The sequence below is a fragment of the Molothrus ater genome, chromosome 20, assembly GCF_012460135.2.
Source record: "Molothrus ater isolate BHLD 08-10-18 breed brown headed cowbird chromosome 20, BPBGC_Mater_1.1, whole genome shotgun sequence".
Classification (NCBI taxonomy): Eukaryota; Metazoa; Chordata; class Aves; order Passeriformes; family Icteridae; genus Molothrus; species Molothrus ater.
The window spans coordinates 7320246-7336407 of record NC_050497.2 but is presented as its reverse complement, the minus strand read 5'-3'; the positions used below and the strand labels follow the sequence as shown (position 1 = coordinate 7336407).

General features: G+C 48.6%; 1 protein-coding gene across 4 annotated transcripts in view; it reads right to left on the bottom strand.

The window, feature by feature from the left end:
- The window catches only part of NTNG2 (netrin G2), a 49661-nt gene extending 43187 nt beyond the window's left edge, over nt 1-6474 (bottom strand). For 2 of the 4 annotated variants that reach the window (XM_054516980.1, XM_036394168.1), the window contains exons 1-2: nt 5999-6474; nt 2377-3482 (exon numbers count right to left, since the gene is read on the bottom strand). In XM_054516980.1, the coding sequence (XP_054372955.1) occupies nt 2377-2589 (213 nt within the window). In that variant the 5' untranslated portion in view covers nt 2590-3482; nt 5999-6474. Of the gene's footprint in view, nt 1-2376; nt 3483-4201; nt 4249-5998 lie in introns of those variants that run through there. The other 2 variants (XM_036394169.1, XM_036394170.1) reach the window with 2 other exon arrangements.
- Between the last annotated feature and the right edge of the window lie 9688 nt (nt 6475-16162).

Sequence of the window (16162 nt, the reverse complement as noted above, 5' to 3'; positions counted from 1 at the left end):
TCTGAGTAACGCGAGTTTAACCGCACGGACAGTCCCCTGCTGTTTTGAAAGACACCTAAGAAAGCAATACAGTCACCGTAAGAACTTCTCTGCTGGAAAGCCAGGCTCCTATGAGAACCCACCTGTTACAAGGAAATAATTAAAAACCTGAAGAGAAAGGATAGCAGGACACCAAAAGGCACCTGAGCAGGTCGGCAGCCAGGAGCTGCCCTGGGTTTGTGAGAGCTGCTGCCCTCCCCTCTCCGGGGCTGTAACGATCCGTGGGCAGAGCCATCGATTTCTGCCCAGCACATCCTTAGTGCAGGGGGAGCAGAACTCGGCTCACATCCTCTGCGGGCTCTGCTCCCTCCCCCTGCACGTCGATAGGTGTCAAGTCACCACCCAGCACCGGCGATGGAAGGGCCATTTCTTGCTGAGTCCACTTTCCACTGACCAGAAGGGGATGCTCAGCAGTAAGTGGCCACGTGGCATTTTCGGTGACAGAGGCAGTGAAAATTTACCTTGATGGCCTCCCAGCCCACACCACTCCAGTCCAAAGGATGGGCTGGAGCCTGGATCTCTCCTGCAGCCACCCTCTGCTCTGTGCACTGGCTGCTGGGTGGGCTCCTTGCCCACCTCAGCCTGGCTGCTCCTCCTCTGCTTCGTTTTTATAACTCTTTAGTCCTCTGGAGAGAACAGCACTGGTGTGAGATGGGGGAGAAAAGGCCATGAATACAGTGGTATGTCACAAACCCGTCCCCAAAAAAATCTAAAAAATACCTTGCAGTTTATTTTTCCTGTTCTTAGCTTGATTCTTCACCAGGGAATTGCTCAGGGACAGTGCTGTGAGTGCTGGTTTCTGTTTTGGGAGGCGAGAGCCGGGCCAGGCTGGGGTGAGGCAGGGACAGGGAGGCAAATCCATGTTTTGCATTTGTGTAGCTCTCATTCACGGCTGTACACGGTGTTTGCAAGTGTTACAGCACATGGCAGGCGTACGCTACAAGGAAATACTGCCGGTGCCCAGAATAGAAAGATTTCAGCTCAGTATTGACTGAATCAAGAGATGCAGGGAGCTGATTGCAGTTTGTGTCTTTTGCTTCCTTGGAGGTCAGTGGAGCTGAAGTCTGGAGCATCCTTAAGCAGAGAGGGTTTGCAAAGAGCTGCAGTGAGTGCAGTGGGAAGCAATCTGGTGTTGTCCTTTTAATCCTCCTGCAGTCAGTCAGATAAATGGAAATACAGACTGACCCATCAATAGTTAACAGTTTTATTTGCAACCTTGGACTTAATCTTTCTTTTCAAACGATCTTTTAAAAGGAAAAGCTGCTACTTATCTGGAATTAGTGGAAATGTCTTCCCTGGTACTAATGAGAGCCCTTAGGCTGGAGTGAACTGGATAACTACTGGCAGCATGTTCTGATGATCATAAATGTTTGGCACCCCTTGGTGTCACAGGAACATTTTTCTCTTGGATTTTCAAGAGGTGCCCTCACTGGCTGGGCCCAGGGTGGCAAACTGAGGCATGGGGTAGCACTGGCAATAGAAAATGGGACTCCCTGCACTGATTTAGAGGGAGAACTCCCCTCCTCATTATAATAAAAGCATAATATACTCTTTTAGAAGACACTCCTTGTGCAGTGGAAACCCTGCCAGCATGGGCTGGCTTGGTGTCTGTCCCTTAAATGTGTGCCTGGACCACTCCTGGGGGACCTTTGGGAGGGGGCATTACTGTTTTGCTCTTTGCTTTGACCCCTGAACTCTTTAACAATGTAAAGCCTTGTGAATTATAAATCAAATGTTCCTGCTGAGCTTTGTGGTGCACGGAATGAAATGCAATGATTAATATTTAAGAGAAAATAAGTTAAAGATATTAACTACAAGGGCAAATGTCTATCCACAGAGCCTTTTCAGAAGAGAGGGAGAACCACATTTTCAGGAGCTTTAGTGAAGTTTGTGGCTGTCAGACCAACCCCCAGAGCTGAGGGTGTGCAAGGGGCCAAACTGCCCTGCCCTTCATGCTGCCTCAAACTGAGACCATCTGCCCACATCCTATAAAATCCCAGCAGTGCTGGAGCAGCCCTTTGGGATGGGGCTGGCGAGCACACCCCACACTTTAGCAAGTAGAGGAGCAGCTCAGGCCGTGTGCTCTTCCAAAATCCAGACCTCACCCAGGACTTGCTCAGCCCTCCCTGGCTCCTCCTCACCCTCCCTCCAGCATGCCAGCCCCATCCCTGCTGGGCAGGGTGCCCTGTCTCTGCTCTGCACACTGACAGCTCCAGGCAGCGCCCACCGTGGCCACCCTGACCCAGGACATCCTCCCAATGGCACCTGGGCTGGACACTGCCTCCAGCCACCAGCAGAGCCTGTTCTAAGCCAGTAAATAAGGCAGCAAACACTTACATGGGTGCAGAACCTCTCCGGAGGGTCCCCACAAGTGATTCCTGCCGGGTCCACCCGCACGGTCACGTAATCCTTCATCCGCATGGCCTTGGGCTGGCACGCATAAAACTCCCATGAAGGGCCATCGTCCGTGGTCACCCAGGACTTGCAAATGTCATACTGTCCCATGGCCAGGGGCACGCAGTGCACGAGGAGAGCAGCCAGGTAGAGCATGGCAGCTGCGGCCGGGCGCGGGGGCCCTGGGCGAGGGCAGTGCCGGGAGTCCCGAGGAAGGCGGCGGCTGGGCTAGGGGTGGCTCTCGGGATCAGCATGGAAACTCCTCATCTAAAAATGCTCCACTGGAAGGAGATCCAGACAGGAACAGGGATGATCCCACTCTGCACGCTGGATCTGGACGTGGAAAGTTCCTCTTGGCACAGAAGCCAACTTTGCAATTCACTTGATTGGGAAAGTTTTGGCCAGAGTTGCTGATCAGTGGTCAAAAGTCTTCCTTAACCTCATTTTTTCCCCCTTTTATTGTACGAAAGGTCTTCCAAATCAGCATGAAAATATCTAGAGGTGACTCCAGTCAATCAATACAAAGATCAAGTTCTGAGTTGCTGATGAAATTTGATAGGAGTAAATTGGAGAGGCCGTGAGATGGTGCTGGATCAGGTTTTCCTCAACCTTCTGGTCTGCTCCAACTGCGTCGCTGTGGAAAGTGCCTTAAACTGTGTCTGCCTTAATTATTGGGGTGTTAGAACATTTAGCACATAAAATAAATAGAGCATCTGGCCATCAGTACAACTCTGACAAGAGAGAATGCTTGGAGCTTGGAGCTGAAATTCCTGTTTCCCAAGGATGGTCGTGTCAGCGTGAGCAGGTCGGTGCCCAGACCCGTGGTGGTCCCAGCAGCTGCTGGGTGGTCACTGGGGTGACTGGGGCAGGGCTGGCTTTGGCTTCTCCTGCTGTGTCCTGTGGTGGTGGTGAGGATTCCTGTCCAATTCTGCCTTTTGGCAACGGAGCACCAAGTTCCCAAAGCCTTCAGCTGCAGTCCATGGGGCTACCTGGGATCTCCTCTCTCTTTCATGGTCAGGGCAAAGGCAGAGCTCATCAGCAGGAGGGACCTGCGAGAAATTGGAAGACAGATTAGGTGGGAGCAAGGAGGGACAGTTGGAGCACGAAGAACAGGGGTCCCTCAGGAGGCAGAGCTCTCAGCTGGGCTTGCCAAGCCACCAGACAGGTTTTTGTAACAGGGAGATATACAACTTTAATAAAAAGCAATCCATAGTAAGATGCTTATGGCTTTTCTGCTGTCTGGGAGAAGGGAAGGAGCGCTGCCCAATTTAAGGTATCTGCTTTGCAACAGCAGCTGGACAACAGGAGCTCTAATGGGTCTTCAAATAACATCAAGAAGCAGCTATGGGTCATTAGGAGATGGGGAATATGCAGACAGAGAAGGGACAGACAGACAAATTGATAGTCCTAAAAAGATAAGCAAATAAATAAGACAGCTGGGGAGACAGATACATTGTCCAGCATCCCCACATATGATTTATCTGAACAATAACATTTAATAAAAAACAATTTAAAGTCCTAATAACATTTAGGTTCACCTAATACAAAGAGCAATGACCTTCCCAGTATTCATTTCAGGTTAGAACAACATTTCTGCAATTTTGTTGTCTTTCCAGTAGAGCTATAAAAATTGAAAGTAATTACAAAACAAAATGACAAAGAACCGAAGCGGGGAGGGGGAAAAAGTCAAACCCTCTCTCAATATTAGATTCAGGAGGGAGATCTCGTCCAAGAAGGTGGGAGGCACATATCCAGAACAGAAATTTACCTTTGGATAATTCCCTTTCTATTTCTTTCCCCAACTTTTCTTTCACAATTGAGGCATATGTGCTTCAACAGCATGCTTAGCATTTCCTTTCTCATGAAGCTCAGTTACTAAAGCTCAGAAACTCCAGGTTAACAAATGCATTGATCCGTGTTCAGGGGCTTCACACCGCTCTGCTACCATCTCCCTTTCCCCCCTTTTTGCTTGAAAGATTGCTGATTGAGATGAATGAGTTCAGAAAAGAGAAGCTGTCTGTCATGCTTCATTGCCAGCTCTCTACGAAGAGCCTGTTATAGCTGCGTTGGACCTGAATAAACTCCCAGAAAAAGAATAGACTGGCTGCTATTTTTATATTATGAGTAAATGTAGTAAAAATAATAAGCCAGTGTGACACAGTGTTTATAAGTCCTACTTACATCAGAGCTGTCTTTTCAGTTATAACAAGTCAGTTCCTAATTATTACATCAAACTGGTCACTGCCAAGTGCCTGATAAGAGTGAGAGTGAGAGACTCTGGTATTGTATAGAAAACAAGCAGGGTAGTTTTAATGAGGACTCTGGTGCTGTTAAGTTTATGGATCTATTTTCACAGCCTCAACAATTATATCTTGCACTTGAATGGCTGTCAGGGAAAAACCCAGGTAGAAAGGATCTATAATATCTATTAGTGTCTTGTTATGCTGGCTAAATGTCACAGATTCCCAGGGAAGTGAAAATTTACTGGAAAAAATGTATTTACTGTCAGTTCATCAGCCAGGCAAGCGGGTTTGGGGTGAAGTCTGTGGCTCAACACCCACTTAGCCAGTCCAGTCTTTTTGCAGAAATAGTTGGAGTGTTGCTCTGGAATGAGCCAACATACTGCAAACGGGGCAGAGAGGCTCCCCAAATTAAAGGTTTCACCCTGCTTGATTTGGTTTAGTTCTTAGAAAATAAATCTTCACCTGATATTATTAAGAAACTGCAGTTCATGGGAACAAATAGAATCAATGCTCTTTGTTCTCTTTGAAGAGTACTCAGCGCTCACTGGGGACTGATAGCCGGAGTATTAAAAACACAAAATTAGATTGTGTCTTGACTTAGCTGGCTCCGGGTTTTTTTCTTATTATTGGATTAACACCCTATTGAAATAAAGGGACAACGCTGAGCAACAACTGAGCTGCTCTCGGATTAAGAGCAGAAAGTAAACTCAATGAAGGAGTTTTTAATTTTCTCTCAGAAGTGTTGCTCTCCCCATGAACTCTCCGCTCTCCCCCCGCGCTCAGGGAGCGGGAGTTGTTCTCCTCTTTCCCTCGCTGCCCATCCCTTCCCCGCACCCTGGACAGCGGAACTGGGGACCCGGCGGGGGGACGGGAGCCCGAACCCCGCGACAGCGCTGCGCGGCGCCCAGCAGAAAACCTGGAAACCCCACTCGCATCCCGCCGCTCTCCCTGATGGATTCGCGGTTCCCGGCAAAACCCGATGCCGCTCCCGCTCCGCCCCATCCTCCCCGGTTTCTTTTACCCTAAAGGACTTTGGGGGGGCTGCACGGAGCGGGGAGGGGATCGGCGGGGCAGGGGCAGCCGGCGCCCTGGGCTGGGGGAGCCCCCCGGCTTCCCAAACTCCGGAGTGGGAAAATCAACCCCATCCCGCGGCGGGGAGACGGGGATGCTCCGGGGAGGGGGACAGAGAGCGGGACACCCCAGCGCAGCGTGGGAACACCTCGTGGGGACGCGCAGCGTTCGGGGCCGGGGCAGATGCCGGCGCTGCCCGCCCCCCCCTCCGCCCCCGCTTTCCCCCCATGCCCGGCGCTGCGGGTCCTTACCGGGAGGGAGCTCTGCGGCGCGGGGCTCCCGGCGGAGCAGCCAACTTCGGGGCCGGGGGAACCCCCAAAACACACGCCCAGCCCAGCCCAGCCCTGCCCAGCCCTGCCCTGCCCTGCCCAGCGCGGCGGGCAGCGCTGCGCCGCCGGCCCCCAAGGGCAGATGGCCGGGGGAGCTTTGTGCAATCCCGGCTCCCCTCGCAAGTTAATGCCGAGGCTGAAATCCCTTTTGCTCTCACTTTCAATCACAATCGGAGCTTTTATCTCCGTGCCTGATCCCGGCTGCGTAACTTCCTCTGTGCAGCTTTAGCACACACCATCCCACCGGCGGCAATGGGCTTCTTAAAGGTGCAGGAGGAAATGCAGGGGGGGGGGAGGAGGAGGAGGGAGGGAAAACCACCCGAGGAAGAGGAGGCTGCGAGCGGGAGCCTTCAGCCCCGGCGGCCCCGCGGCTCCCGGTGCAGCATCCGCGCCGTCCCGCTGCCCCCGGCTGGATAACGGCAGCCGGGAATGCCGCTCCTCGGGGCTTCTCTTTTTATTTTTTTTTTCCTTTAAGAGCTTAAAAAAAAAAAATTAAAATCATGAGCTCATGTTTGCTCGAGAGAGAGGAAAAAAAAAATCCCCAGTCACGAGGGTTTCCCCACACGTGTAAGTCCTCGCTTGGTGTGCCCTGAATATTTTGGGGAGGCTTCTGCTGGTGAGGATGCTGTAAATGAGGCTGCGTGCGTGTGTGTTGGGGGAAGAGGGGGTGGTTGGAATTAATAGGATAAACAAAGCAGGAACTCGGAGATGGGGAAATCAGATGGCTGGGAAATGCTTGATACTGGTGGGAATGTGCTGTGAGATTTAACCGAACCAGGTTTTGCTTTCGGAAGGTGGGAGACTGTAAGGTGTGACAGCACCTTCCAGCACGGGGCTGGAGAAGCAGCTGGGGTTGCTTAGGTCAACTCTGTTGTGTCCATGCTGAGGGGCAGAGGAGGCTCCAGCTGTGGATAAGGTGGATAAAACTGCGGCAGGTAAAGGTCCAAGTTTTCCCTGCACCAGGCAGCTGCTGAAGACAGAACTCCTGAGCAGCGACAGGTTTTTGACATGTGGATAAATGACAGTTCATGGAAAAACGACAGTTCGTTTATGGGGAGGAAATCCAAAGAATCACCACTGCCTCCTATGTATACAACCACCCAAAAATGACTGCTCCTTCCTAACCAAGAATTCAGTGATTTCTAAGCCAGAAAATGCATTGTCCATCTCACACGTGGTTTGAACCTCATGCACTCAGTATTTTGCTGTATGGGTTCCTTTGACCCATTGCCCTGAGGTCTCTGGGTGGCCTCTCCCATTTAAGAGTCCCTGGAAAACCCACGATTCAGCCTGCGACCAGACAGAGGTGATTTAGAGCTGTTCTGGGAAACGTTTCCCATATTCTGGAGTGTAAGTGAGATTTATGAAATGCTGGCATTGTGTCTTGACTGTGGCCCAGCCTAAACGCAACACTGATGCATAGGGTGGTCTTTACCTGCAAGGATGTCTTTAATTCTGGCTCAATTTCCACTCCAGGACACGGTCTGATACTTTCCACATGGTAACTTCTTCTGTAAACACTTATTTTACAGCAGCAGTATAGCTCAAGTGAGAAGCACTGGCTGGGAATCCAGGGCTGGCTAATATTCCTGGATTTCACTTTATGCCTTTAGGTCTGCTCTGTAGTAATGACTCCCCTGGAAATTCCCCACGTCTCACTTATTACTTCTTTATTAGTTATTATGGTAAAGTAACAGGATAAAACGGAGTTGGTATTTCATTTTCATTCCCTCTAATAGCCACGGCAAAGACCAAGTGGTGTGCTGATTATTGACATCAGAGTTAAGTGATATGCACGCATCATTAGGTTTCAATTGGAAAGAATAACAGCACAGTGTGAGCCGTCACACTTCTAAACTCCGTGGCATTTAAGGAAAAACCAAAGTCGTTTTTCACAGCCCTGCTAGCTCAAAAGATCACAAGCTGGCAATAATACTTGTATACACACAGGTAAAAGGCTCTAGCTCCAGGCAAAGCACCGGAATTAACCAGCGAGCGCAACCCCCGGAGAGGCTGGCAACAGCTGTGGGGCTTGTCCAAGGTTACACCGCGGTTCAGGAGATCCTTGGAGGATGGGAAATCACCCAGCTCCTCGCAGGTCCTGATGTGGGAAGGAGAAGGATTCTGTGTGGCGCTCACAGCCCCCGGAGCCTGAAGGAAGCGGCAAAGCAGCGGCAGTGCTGCTGTCACAGCCTGAGGCAATGGGGAAGAGCTGGAATCATTGCTTCATTTTAGACCATTTGCAATCTTTTACCCGAGCACGCATTGCAAACACCTAATGTTTGGTACAGTTTTCTTCTGGATGGAATTTCTGTGGGGAGGAGAAATGGATGTGTTTTTCCTCGAGGGAGCATCTCTGCTCCCTCCCTCGTGCCGAGCGCTGCCTCTTCCCACAAGGAGAGCGCAGTTGAAAATCAATGGGTCTGCATGGAGATTTAATTACTCCAGCACAGGCAGGGGTGGAGAATAATGCCCTTAATATTTAATACAGCCTCTGCTCTCAGAGGGATCCCCAGGGCTCAAGGGCCAAATGTAAGCCCATTAAAATCAGGTGTAATTCTATTGACATATGTGGGTTCGCACCTGTTTATACCAGGGCTATATCTGGCTCCCTAAATGGTGCTTTTGACATGCATGGAAGAGGAGGGAAGTGTTTTCCCCACTTGGGATGACAGAGGATGCACTGGAACAGCAGAAGGTAAATGTGACACCTGGCAGTCCCCACTGGCCGTGGCGATGTGCTTGCTAACACCTCAGCTGAGCTGAGCCTGCTGAGAGCAACCCGAGATCTCTGCCAGAATAATAACCAGGCTTATAAAGGATATTTCATTTGAGGATACATATTGCTGTATCCCCTATAACAGCAATACATTCTTTTTATGCTCCTTATCTAGCAGTGTGCGGCCAAGGATGTCAAAGTGCCTCCTGCAAGTGAGTAAGCATTTTATTAAGCGGGAACACACGGCTTGGAAATGTGCTGTGAGCCCAGGAGCAGGTGAGAGACCCCTTTGTGAGGGGTGATATCTGCCAAGCACAGCTCTACCCAGACCTTGTTCCAGTGGTAGCTTTCTCCAGCCCACCAGGACCTCTGGGGAGAAGTTTGGAAAAGGGAGGAAGTGACTTAAACGTGTTTTTTTGGGGATGTTACAGAGGATGGAGGCAAAGGCTGCTTGAACCTCGCACTTCCAGGGGGGATTTGTCTCATCTCACCACCCTTGTACTGCCCTTTTGTTCTCAGCAAGCTGAATGTGAAGACAGCTCTCAGCTTGATCAGGATGGGAAGGTTTGTGCTTCCCAGCTCCTCGTGCTTGGTGCAAAGACAAAATCACAGAGTTTTAGAAGGCAAAGAGGCAGAATATTTTGTAGTTAGGAGAAATGCTGGGAAACCCACACAAACCCTGAGAAACTGAGCTCTGGCAGGCCAGGAGGGTGGGTGGGGGACATTTATTTCCCTCCTGCCCAGGCTGTCCTGGCCTCGGGGCAGACCCTGCCCTGCTCTGAGGCACACACAGAGCCGGGGAGCAGGAGAGGGAAGAGCCGAATGCTTCAGTCCCTGGAGTACTCTCCACATTTTTCTTCCTTTGTGAAAGCTTCTGGGGAAATGGCAGAGAGCATCTGCTCTGGAAGGGGAGGCTTCCCCGGCTGCCTCCTCCCACCCTCCCGCACAAGACCTCGGGATGCATTTTCTGCAGCTCAGGCGCTTTCACAGGGCCCTGAGTGAATTTTGCCCTCCCTGATTAGATAACCAAAGGAGCAGTGACTGTACTCTCCAGAGAGAAGATGCTGTCTCTTTCCTGCCAGAAGGACAGCTGGAGGGAGGGTGGGATTTTCAGCATGCAAGCACTTAGCCAGATCAAGGAAATGGGATGCAAAGCATTTTAGGCTAAGAAAGGTTGTTGTGCAGGGAAACATGAGGCTGCTGTTCTGTTCGGGAGATAACGCTTCTCAAAACGCTCCTGCGTGCCAAACTGCAAGCCTTGACTACAGCAGGTCATTGCCTCTTTAAGGAAAACAAGCATGACAAGTCAGAAAAAAAACCCCATCACTGTCTCTGCTGAAAAACTTTGATCATTTAAATATTATTGATGTGCATTAACCGCAGCAGAGATGGGCTGGGTGATGGGAAGTGCTTCACCTTGACACAGGGAAAATATGTTGTTTTCTGCTGCCTTGTCTTTTGTTTCATATAGCAAATAGGAGCCCAGCCAAGTGAATCAGCTCAGGAAGCATTTCGGATGTATTTGATTTTTTGGGGAAGGTAGAGCTTTCCTCCTCTTTACCAGCTGTGGGGGTGTAAGCATGGATAAAAACAGGAGGACTGTTTAAAGGAGGGATCTATAATTAACAACCCCTCAGAAGGGGAACTTTCCTTTTAACTTACTATTAAAGTGGAAGTGTTTGGAGAATATACAGTTTTGGCTCTGGGGATCTCCTCTGTATCCTTGGCTGAGCCCTGTGAATTCCTCTAATTCCTGCCTGAGAGAGCATCTGGCTTTAAAAACAACTCCTGCTACCCCTTGGAGGACTCACCTCAGTCCCTGGGTGGATTCCTGTGCCCAAGGAGGGCAGCAGAGGGAGAGGAGCTCCCTTCCCAGGGCAGGGCTGTGTCCCCCCAGCAGCCCTGAGCCCTGTCCTGGGAGGAGATGCCTTCCACAAAACCTTTTTCACCTGAGGAAGGAACGTGTCACTTCTAATGGAGCTGACAGCAGCAGGGAGGGGTTTTAGATTAGTGGCTGAAGAGCACACTTGTAATGACTGAAGTAATTGAATAAATGCTGACAATTTGATGTGGAAAATGCATAATCAGCTGGCTGTGGAAGGTTGACTTGTTCTTTTTTTCCTTCTTTCCTTAGCACTGGGATAAACACATTCATTCTCTCCCAAGCAGGTGACGTGTTGAGCAGCACAGAACCAGCAGACCCATGCACATGTCCCCCTCCCAGGCACACATGTGCTGATTCCCAGATAACTGACCCAGTTATGCTAAGGTGCTATTAAGAAATGCACATGTAATAAATCTCAACACTTAACTTTTTTCTTGGGTCACCTGCTGGTCTAACATTCCCTTCAGTAATTTCGCTGGCTCCCAGATCACAGTCCCTGTGCCTCTACTAGAGAAAAAGGTGCCAGTCCTGGGTAGTGACAGATGAGGCCAGCCCAGGTGACATCAAGAGCTGATCCTGCAGGAATAACTGTGATTTCAACTGGCTTTCAGATCCCAAGCACAGCTAATAAACTGTGGAAGCAGACAGTAGAGCTGACATAATCCAATGCAGTGACTTTCCCTACCCAACCACCATCTCAGCTCTATGCAGATGGAAGCTCAGTGAGTTTCTTGTCATCAAGCCCCCAGTTTTAGCGTGACAATGGGAACAGCATCATCTGTGTCATGTATGTTGGAAGCAATGAATAGAGAGCTGAGCTCACTCATCTATTTGCATATTGAAGATATGGAAAAAACTCCTCTTGCTTACTCTGCTGCCTACTCAAATATCTGTGAATCAAGGAGGAGAATGGGGCCTTTTGTACATCAGATCCCAATGTCCTCGAATAAGATGATTGCTCAATCCAGCCTTCTGGGGTGAGTGTGAGGCTCAGAACCAACTGTGGTGCCAGGAGCTCTCCATTTCTGCAGGCTGGTGGATGAAGGGTTGTCCCTGGATTAAGAATGCTCAGCAAGGTGGATACTTTGACTTTGTGTCATCAGGGCACCTTCTCCTCTCCACGTGCGAGTCAGAACTTGCATATCTGGGGCACGGAGGTTTGACCTGCCTGCTGTTGAATAAATCACAGCACTGCCCCCAAACCATTAGCATGGAACAGCACACACCCGAGGGAGACAAGCTAAGATCATGGCAGTGCACAGGAACAATGAGCCATAGAAGCTTTTTCCTTTTGGATGGAGTTGAGGGAGTTGTTTATTACAGGGAAAGTGGGATAGCAGAAAACAGCAGCTCATCCACATCCTGTGGAGGCACTGGGCTATGACTCCACAGCCAAGGCTGAGCTCATGTTTGGGCTTGGCTCACCCAAACCAGCTCAGGATTACCTTCTTTTCCACTCCAACAACTAGTTTTCCTCGATGTTATATATGTCTTAAGCAGTGGAAGTGAGATCCAGATCAGGCTTTAAGGGATGGCATTTACATGTTTTTTCTTGTGCTTCTGGTATTAATTTCATATGCAGTGGAAAAGTAATATCCTGTCTGTCACTAGAGAGGAAGAGATGTGCGTGCATGTATACGCACAGTCATTCCTAACTGGTGAGCTTTTTCACTCAAATTTCGTTTTGGGGAAAATTTCTAAATTAAAATAAAAACCAGATACAGAAACGACAAATGTGAAATACCAATAAGGCCAAAGCACGAGATGTTTTCTCTTGTTTTTGTAACTCGTGGTCTTTGTGTGTAAGAGTGTATTGCATGGCAACTGCATTCACACTTCCCTTTAATAAAAGATCCAAGCAGATGGACCCACTATTAACGTGTATCCCCCAGATTTGCATATTTCATATTCATGCCAAGATGGCACTGAGCTCACATGGGATGAAGGAGGCTGATATAAACACAATTGCACCAGATTAATGCAGTGATCAAAGAGTATTGTCCCAGCATCCCCGTCAGGAATCCAGTTTAATATTAGTTATTAATATTGTTAAACTCCTACCGGAGTCAAATTAAGGTCTTCCAAATACAGTCGGACAGGGCTCTTAGGTACTACAAGTTGATGAATATGTTATGAATTCCTGAGAGAGAGAGGGCTAAGAAACAACATTTGCATCTGAGCTGTGAAGACTCCAACGCTGGAAATGTGCAGACCTCGAGCTTTGGTCCAGTGTGCTCTGTTATTAGGACTCGCTTGAAATTCAGATCTTATCCAAGATCTCTATCTGGGTTTCTCAGAATTCAAGTGCAATCGCTTCTAGTCAGAAGACAAGCCTATCTGTAATATTTCCTCAAATATTAGGCATTACAAAGTGGTATTCTGGAGCCCAAAATATATTTGATCGCATTGTTCCAGTTCATTAATCAAACACTGCACTGTACATACTAATAGGATCAAACATTAGGAAATATTTATGAATGAGCATTGTTGTGACTGCAAAAATTAAACACAGCAGGTTTTAAATACACAAGATCTCAAAAAGGAAAACTTGATTATCTTCTGCATTTCTGGTGCCAAATTCAGAGTGAATTTTAAGTGAATCTTAGGTAGCTTGTGCTTGAGTAATTTATACCTCCTTGCAGCTCCCTTCAGAGTGTAAATTACACCTGCTCCCGCCTCTATTGAACTGTCCCAAGGAAATTAATTTTGGGTAGGGGCTGTGTGTCCACAGCCTGATGGTACTTGGGGGATTCAAAGCTCAAACCCAGCTGTGATATTCCTGATTATGTTCTGCCTCTGCAGCTCTCAGTGGAAATAAACCCTTGCTTACCCAAATGAGCAGTAATGTGATGGTATCTCCACTGCTTCCGGGGGCTGGGTGGAGTCTGGACATGATAAGTCCTGGATTGTGGGAGTTTTGTCCCTTATGTCAAAGGGGACAGAATTTTGCTCACTGGATCCAAAGGCAAGGCGTGGCACTGGCATGAGGGATGCAGTAGCCCCACAAGCTGTGGTTTTGTCAAGGATAAATCATGTCAAAGCAATCTAATTTTCCTGTGGCAGGGCAGCAGGTCTCCGAGAGGGGAGGAGCTGCAGCTTGACTGCAGTCAGGCTTTTGACTCTCACTCATGGGGTGTTCCAGGAGCGAGGTGGGGGAATAGGGATGGGGAGAAATGCTGTAAGGTACCAAACCAGCTGGGAAACACGCTGAAAACTGTTTGCTGTTTGCTGTCCAAGTGGAAGGATGGCTTGAATACAATGCTGGAGGGGTCTGTGCAGCTCTGGCATCACTCAATATTTTCATTAGTGACTTGGGTAGTGGAATATGGAGGAGACATATTGCAGCTGTTAACAACACCAAGCTGAGAGGGGCTGTAAGTGCTCTCAGAGAACAAGAGAAAGATTTAAAAAATCCTAACAAACTGAAGAAACAGGCTGGAAAGAAGAGATTGATGTTCTACAGGGACAGGAGCAAAGATAAATATATGAAAACTATTGAAATGTGTGTCCAGAAATGGCTGCATAGGCAGCATTCCTAAGAGAAAGGACAATACCATGGGCTAGAAATGAACCCTGAGCCAACAGTGGTGCCCTGGTGTGAGCAAAGCAAAGCTGACACTGCTTTACATCAACAGAGTGTGGTGTGGTACATTGCTCCCATCTCTGCTGAGTGTTGGGGAGGAGCAGTTTCGTCATCAGACTTCCAGGGAAATACAGAAATTGAAAAGAACAGTCTAGAAAATAAACCTCCCAAGAGGGGAAGAACTATGGCCCATTGCCTAAGGCTGATGAAGATACAGTAATAATCTCCCCAAATACAAAAGATGCAACAAAAGTAATGAACTGTTGTTCACAGACAGAATTAGTGGGATTAGACTGCAGTAAAAGTAATTTGGGTTAGACTTTGGGGAAAATGTTCCATCTGTAAGAATAGCTGACACCCAGAACAGACCATCTGAGGAGCCTGTGGAGTTCCCTTTGAAACCTCCAGGGATGAACAGGTTAGAGAAACTCTCTTGTCAAGACCAATTTAGGCAGGGTTGATCCTGCCCTGGGGGAAGGAGATGGGCTAGGTGACCTCTCAAGATGCCTTTTCCTCTTATCCCCTGTGGCTCTGTGTTTATTTTGTGTGGTGGTGATATTGTGAGGGCGGAGAGCTTGATTCTGCACACTGGGTAAACATTTCACATTTAAATTGGGAAATCTTGTTTACTTATCAGTCTGTTGTTGTTTCAGTTTAAGTTTTACTAATTTAAGTTGAACACTGAATTATAAATTACGGTGATGGGTGTATGAGGACTGTCTGAGGAGACAGGTACTGAAACCTATTAATCTATCGATCACATTGATTGGAGTGTTTAATTTAGAGTAGCACGTTCCTATTTTTAAATATGTTTTAAAAGACTCTTTAAAAAACAATTTTGTTTTATCTCACTGCAGGAACTCTCCTTTTCTCTGATAGGTGTGTATCCTTAATCAGGCACAGGGAAAAAAATGATGTTGGCATATAGGGAAGGTGCAGGATGAAACCTTTGCTACCTCAGTGAAAGGAAACCATCAGGTTTTAAATGAAGCCAGGCAGTGGTCTGGCTGCCAATTAATGAGCACATTACTGCTAAGTGATAGCTTTTAAAATAAAAAAGTTGCTGAGTTCTCATTATGGTTCTTGCTCCCCTTTCCTCCAAGCCTGCCCATTTACTGGGAGAGGAGCCCCTCCAGCAGTGGATGCAACAATTCAGGGTCTGGCAATGAATAAAGATCCCGGACTGTAAGGGAGCAATTCCAGTGTAATTCCACAAATTAATTCGCTCAGGACCCTGGGGTTAGCACTAATTTTGCACTAAATACCAGGAGAGCTTTAACGACCGCAAATAGCAAACACTTCAATTTTTTTACTTCGTCCCGTTCGGAAGCCAAAACTGCCAGGTTTACAGTGCCCTCTAGTATCGCTCCGGAGCATTAGCTTCGCCTGGCACCTCGGGAGCTGCCACATCGCACAGCATCGCTCGCTTCCCTCGGTTTTCCTCCGGCGCTTTCGCAGCGGAGCCGGGGGAGCGGAGCGGGGCTGGCCGGGCTGTGCTCGGCTCCGCTGCTGCCAGCCAAGGTCCTGCTTCTCGCCTCCTCCAGGAGGAAAAAACGTGTGCGGTTAAAAATGCACGCTCTGCTTGGGTGGCTGCAGTGGGCACGCCGCTTGGAAGAAGATGTTCTTGCCCATGGCAGGGGGTTTGGAACTAGATGATCATTAAGGTCCTTCCCAATCCAAACCACTCCGTGGCTCCTTGTTCAATAGTTTGTGCCAATTTGGCAAAGAGATGTTAATAATAATTTGCCTTGAAAGGGTACTTTGCAGCTGTTGCTGCATAACCACTAACTAGCAAAATGCTGGGCAAGGAGAAGGAAGGACAAAGGAGAAAAACCTGAGTCATGTGAAACCCATCAGGCATTAGCAGGACCACATCCTGGCCAGCTGAGGTCACTTAAC